At 40.9% G+C, this 6,796-nt stretch overlaps 1 protein-coding gene across 1 annotated transcript in view; it reads right to left on the reverse strand.

Moving 5' to 3' along the window:
* SNX2 (sorting nexin 2) overlaps positions 1–2,736 on the reverse strand; it is a gene marked incomplete in the record, with an annotated part of 28,448 nt that extends 25,712 nt beyond the window's left edge. The window contains 1 exon segment of the mRNA XM_072416036.1: positions 2,577–2,736. Within this exon segment, the coding sequence (XP_072272137.1) occupies positions 2,577–2,684 (108 nt within the window).
* Between the last annotated feature and the right edge of the window lie 4,060 nt (positions 2,737–6,796).

A 6,796-nucleotide genomic window follows, 5' to 3' on the forward strand; every position in this document is an offset into this window, starting at 1 on the left:
AAATTCTGTGGCTTTGTGGTGATTGGCAAGTGCTAATGGCATGAAAGTGCAGGTCCCTCTTCAGGGGTGCAGTATTAGGGTAAAGGTGACCATACATTTTGAGGTTGCTGGGTAGTCTGCCCCTTTCTGCTGCCTTCCATTGACCAGTAAGGCTTCTCACTTGGGAGACAATATAGGGGCACCTGGAATGGCTGTAACCTGGGATTTTAAGGTTTACAGGGCACTTTGAAGGTAAAGGTATTCTGCATCTCTGTACTATCCTAGTGCCAGCCAGTTCACCTAAGACCGGGCTTTATCACCTGTTTTACTGCAGAAGTACCCTTAAATATTTTCAGGTCTCGCAGAATCATAGCTAAAATGAATTCATAGGGGTTCAGTAAAAAGAATTCCCCTTTACAGTGGGGGTCAGAATCCCCTTAAAATTATATTTAGCATGTCACCAAATATTTCCTGGTTAAATGCCACTTGACCATGCCAGGTGGCATAACTGGGAAATGTCCATCAGATGGCAGGTCAATCTGTCATAGGGCCCTCCTAGGGAGTAACCCTGTAAAATGCTGCATCAGACAAACCTATGCTGACATATCATTCATACTAGACTGTGCCTGCCCATATCTATACTGCAGACCGCTCAGGATAAACTAATACCAGCCGTACAACTACACAGAGCAATGCACCAACTCTAATAGATAACAAACACCCTATTTATCTAGCTTTACCTTATGTTCCATGTCCAATGCACCACCATATCACACCATGGAAAATAAACTGTCCAAACAGATCAGACAACATACCATAACTAACAGGAGAATACTATGTTAGCATAACAGGTGGAAAAATTCACATACACCGCTTCCTCCTCCTTCCTGCAGAACCTGCTCTTTAAAAGAGGAGATAATCAAAATCAGACTTTACACATGGCTGTTAGCATACCAATGATCCAAACCAACTGACCGCCATCCACCATTCCTAAGGCTCATGGGCCAATCCTATATGTTAGGTGTACACTATGGGCTCTATTTATAAGCGAATCTGATATTCTCTGCTGGGAATGAGTTACTGCCACTGAAACACATGGACCTGGAAGATTCCTCACCTGACAATACTTAATGAATGTCAGATTCCCTTCTTTATAAAAGCTCTGTGCGATTTCAATGTTTTCAATATTATGATTGTAACTACTTTTATGCACCATCTATATGTTTTATAGTATTATCATTCCCATCATCATATCTTGGTTGAATTATTAGTGATGGCCAAAAAAAGTAGTTTCAATTTTCATTCAGCCATCAAAAAAATGATTGTAATTCCAATAATCCTAATTGATTTTTGATTAATTCTACAAATTGTGCCTAAAAGACTGAACTATTTTTATAGTGTAAGACCAGCTTTCCACTAACGTTTCTCAACTTTTCCAACCCCTTGAAATAACTTTCATGTCTTCAGGAACCCCTGTTACAATTACTATACCCACAGCTCACATTATTGTGGTGGTCTGTATGAAGAATTCCTCCAACATTGCTGGTCAGTGGGAAGAATGTCACCCATATAGATAAACAAATAGATCATTGTGTTGTTTAAACTGGGTACACAGCCAACTAAAGTTCAACAGATTTTTATCACTTGATCATGGCCATCTGCAATCATCATGCAAAAACTGTGGTGGTGCCCCACAATGTTATTTAATGATTGCTGTACTGGCTGGGCGACCCCTAACCGGGACCCATGTAGTCCTTGAATGGCTCTTGATCAAACACCCCAGAACAAAACAATCCGTTCAGGGAAGCTGCACATCTGTACAGAGATCACCGATAGCAAAACAACAATATAAATATCAGCACAGCATCTCTATACTACTAAATATATGTGTATATTTATAAATCCCCCACCTCCTAGATTGTAAGCTCTTCGGAGCAGGATCCTCTGCTCCTCCTGTGTCGTTGTCTGTATTCGTCTGTCATTAGCAAGCTCTATTTAATGTACAGCGCTGCATAGTAGGTTGGCACTATATAAATCCTGTTTAATAGTAATAACCCAATCCCAGCTTTCAGCCTTTATTCCTTACTCTCACTACTAAGCAGTAGTTGGTGCCATGGCATGAATGTGAGGCAGTGATGTCACTATGTGCCCATGACACCCTGGGCCTAAAGTACGTGGGCACAGGTTGCAGCAAGGTGCCCAGGGTGATGCTGCAGCATGCGGAGGGCTAATAAATCCTGTAATGACCCCCCCATGTAACCTGGGCTATATTGTACCTGTAGGGAAAGGAAAGAAAACACTTTTAATAAGAAACCTCAGCTGCCATAATTTTCTGACCACTGGGCCCAGGTCACAATGAGCCATGTCACTTTCAGAAGACTGAATAGGTTCACCAGATCTATCAGGAGTGCAGTGTGTGACACAGGTAACACAGGTAATGTTGTTGTACACCTGTCAGGGTGATGCCAGCCAGGGGACAGACAGCTGACATCCTTTGTGCTGGGAGCTGTCACTATGACAGGGAAGAGGGCAAACACAGATCCTGCACTCACCAGACCTCTGGGCACATCACCCGGGTTCATACACAGCAATCTCACCTCCATAGTGGACACCGTACTAGTGAAGAGATCCTCGCCGTCTTCCAGCTCCTCGAATTCGGTGTGTCTCCCATCTCCCAGCGGAGGCGGCTCCCTCTCTGCTGCCATCTTCGCTTCCCACTGTCACTGCCGACCCACCTACTGCCTTCCTGCTCCACACTGTCACGTGCCGGCGCGTGACTTCCCGGTGTGTCCGCCCACTAGCACCAGGAAGTGAAAGCGGCCAATCAAATTAGAGTATGCTAGTTGACAACGGCCATTTTTGTTGTGGTCAAAAGAGAATTCTTTTTTTTTTTTTGCAAGTTTTGACTTTTCACTACTAGTTTTCTATTATATTGTCCTGTTTCAATGCAATCATTTATGGAAGGTTAAGTGCAGATAAAATGCTTTTGTTAATTGGGCAGGTCTTTGTGGTCATTTCCTTTCTTTATTTTTCATTGTTTTCTTGGTGACTGTAAACTATATACTATTGTTATACTTTTGTTAAATAGGACGTTTTTTTTCCTACAGAAATCTATATATCAGACTAGGAAAAAAGTAAAATAAAGATAAAAAAAAGTGTCAGTGATGAGTTTTGATTCCTTCTAATTGCTGAAAATTCCACAAAGCAATGTTATATCTGACAGGGGACACTGACCAGTTCCTGGAGATTCATTGCAGCACTTTACAGATGCTAAAAATGTGATTTAATCCACTGGTCACAATCCTTACCCATGCCAAACACCAGAAGATCTGCTGGAATTGTAGCACACCATGAGCAAGGGACTGTGAAGGGAAAGGGGTTTGTGGGATCATGTTAAGGGATCCAAATAAAGGAGTTTAATTCTGATAGGTCAGCAGGGAAATGAAGCTATACAACATTGGGTCTCTGAAAAGACAGCTCCCAAAAATTTGTAGGAAAATATTGGTAGTCCTGGTAATATACCAGCTATGGCACCGTTAAGTTGCAGAAATACATGAACCACAAATGTACAGCTAGTACTAGAAATCATTTTACAATATGTGGGAGGTAAATGGACAATTGTTACACAAACAATGACAATCACAGTCTCTCCATGTTGTCAGTGGGCAGAGTGAGCAAGTGGAAAAGTAATGGGCACAATACTTCATGTCAGCTTGTGTTCAGTGCCTTCTCACAGCTTCAGCTGCTGTATGAGCAGGATAGTGACAGTGACATCCATACACCAGTTAGGCAGATAGAACCTTAACCAAAGGAAGACACCCCAAAAAGCCAAAGGCCCTGCAAGGGCATATTTAATACCAGAATGGGCTCTGTTGAACATTTTATTCCTGCCACTGACCTAACCTACCAATGCAAGGGTTCTTCTCTTCCCATCAAAACATATATGAAGATAAATATGAATAGGCCATCTCAACCAACATATGGTAATGCAATGCATGCTTTATATTTTTTCCAATAATAGATACAAACTATTGCCAATGGAGCTGAAAAGCAGGATGTATAGTACAAAGGGGATCAAATAGAGATAAGATATACAAACTGGTTTACATGTACATGATACAATGTACAGAGCACAACAATTAGTAAGAAGAGACAAATGGAGAAAAATCTTTAAAATAATTTTTTTAGGGTAACCTAAAAACCTGGGGTATGATGTATGATTATGCAGTTTCCAACTATTTTCATGAAGTTCTTCGTAACAATACAGACAGTGTGTTAACTTTTTTATTTATATAAATAAAACGCTTTAAGTTCATGCATGTTGGTGTAATAATTGATTGTTTCACACTTTTTATTGTGTATTATGTAAGGTGGGTAAAAGTGTTCCCAAATATGTATGAATTGTGAATTGTTTGTAAGCACAGAGTCTACCCAGTCTACTGAAAATGTTTCTATCGAAGAGATTTCCTTAGTTTTCATGTCCTAGGGCTGATGTTGTCATTGGAATACAAAGTGAGAAACAATCTTACCAAAAAACACAGATGTAGCAAAGAAACAATAAATGTTTTTTTTTTCTCTTTTTCCGATAATTTAATAGCCTTGCTTGAGTTTTAGGAACCCAAAAGTACCAGGAAACTGAATGGTGTAAAGTAAACAGGAAACGAGCAGTTGCTTGTGGCTGCATGGTTAGCGGGTTGAGTTACTTTGAAAGGAAAGAAAAGAGGGCACAGGTATGGTTTATGTACAGTGGTTGCCACAAGTTGATAGGCTGTGAATATTTGTTTTTTGACTGATGTATAGTGAGCTAGTGCCCTGTGTCTTGTGAGCTGTTAAAAGGGGAAATTCAATGCATAAAATGGGTAAAAATACAAACATTTTTAACTGAATTTTGAAGGTTCAGAACTTTTAATAAATGTCTATCATTCTGAGTCTCATTTTTTTGTCACCACTTCTTGTCCCTTTGAAAGAATAGGAAGTTAGAAAGTCTTTAGAGGGATGCACACAGGAAAAATGATTCTCCAGTTTAATAAGGAGCTGCCCAGTGTTCACCGGAAAACCTTGCAAATACTGGCTGCTGTACTATCAATGTTGCATTCCATATGATAGGCCTGACATTGGACCTTAAGAGTGGCAGAGTATGACAAAATTGTTTAAAGTGGAACTAAACTAAAATTAAAAAATGACATTTACCTTTAATCCTGCAGATCCCCCGATGGCGCTGGTCCTCCCCACAATCTGGTCCCACGTCATCTTGGAATTCATCTTCATCCCCGTGCGGAGGAAGAGGCAGATGCTGCCATCTTCCGTATTCTTTCTAAGTCACCCAATCTTGCACTGCACAGGTGTGAGATCTGGTGACGTAGCTGCTGTGAAGGAAAAAAAAAAAAGGTGGATCTCACTGCGCATGCATGAGATCTGCATCTCTTTCCCCTTGGTGGAAAATGCCCCTTCTGTGTAGGGCATTCGCAGAAAGAGTAGCTATAGCCTCCCAGGATGCGTTTTAAGGTAAAGCAGGTCTGGCTCATGGTAATGGCACATCTAAAGAGCAGACTAGACATGGGTCTTCAACTTAAGGCACTCTCACACACGTCCAATGGTTCTCACCCGATAATCGGCTCAGGGCCGATATTGGACGAGAATCTGATGCGTGTACAGCGCCCGCCGTCCATCGTCCGAATGACCGCCCTGGCGGATTCATGGACGATGGACGATGAACGATCCTAATGCAAGGGAAGGGAGAGAGCGCGCAGCAGGGTGCCGCTCCGTCGTTCTCTCCTCCCCCTCTCAATAGAGCAGAACGGTGCTGTATGTACAGCACTCGTTCATGCATCAAGCAGTCCTTTGTCGTTGGAAAGGATTGTAAAAGATCCTTTCCAACGACAATAATTGCACATGTGTATGCAGCTTTAGGTTCATGTTGTGCCTATGCCTTACCCCCACCTGACATTAAAACCCCACCACCTGTAATGTAACTCTTTCATTCCACAGTCTGAGGTCCACTGATGTTCTTCCATGTGACAGTAAAATGTGAAACCACATAGTGCCTACTAGTGTTGATGTTCGAATTCGGGTTGTCCCTATATTCGACCCGAATATGGCTGTTCGAATTCGGGTATACCCGAACCGAATTTTGCTGCATTCGACAGCAAAAATTCAGGAGAAAAAAAAAAATAATAATTTTTTTTTTCTTAAATTCGTTATTTTGTATGTGTTTTTTATTTTAAATTTGTTTTTTTTATTTTTTACAGGTTATCCGACAATGACATTATGAAACATAATGTCATTGTGGGATTCCTGGACCGTGGGAACTGTGCGGTCACAGCTAATTGAAAGCAGGTGCCTTCAGCTCTGCTCCCCTGATCCTGGAGCCAATACGAGGGCAATAGAGGTTGAATGGAAATACTATGTTCATTCATACCTCTACTGCTCTGTGATTGGTCTATTTCTCAGCCAATCACAGAGCAGTAGAGGTATGAATGGACATACCGTAGTATTTCCATTCATTGCCCTCCTATTGCCTGCGGTTACAGCTAATTGAAGGCACCTGCTTTCAATTAGCTGTGACGGTCCAGGAATCCCACAATGACATTATGATTCATAATGTCATTGTCGGATAACCTGTAAAAAATAAAAAAAACAAGTTTAAAATAAAAAACACATACAAAATAACGAATTTAAGAAAAAAAAAAAAAGAAAAAAGTTAAATTACACAAACACACACATTAATAAAATAATTTTAAATTAAAGCCTTGTCCTATTTTTTTACTTATATTTTAACCCTTTCAGGGAATGAGTAAGGGGATTTATGTACCCCTGT

This window comes from Pyxicephalus adspersus, chromosome 6 (assembly GCF_032062135.1).
Source record: "Pyxicephalus adspersus chromosome 6, UCB_Pads_2.0, whole genome shotgun sequence".
Taxonomy (NCBI): Eukaryota; Metazoa; Chordata; class Amphibia; order Anura; family Pyxicephalidae; genus Pyxicephalus; species Pyxicephalus adspersus.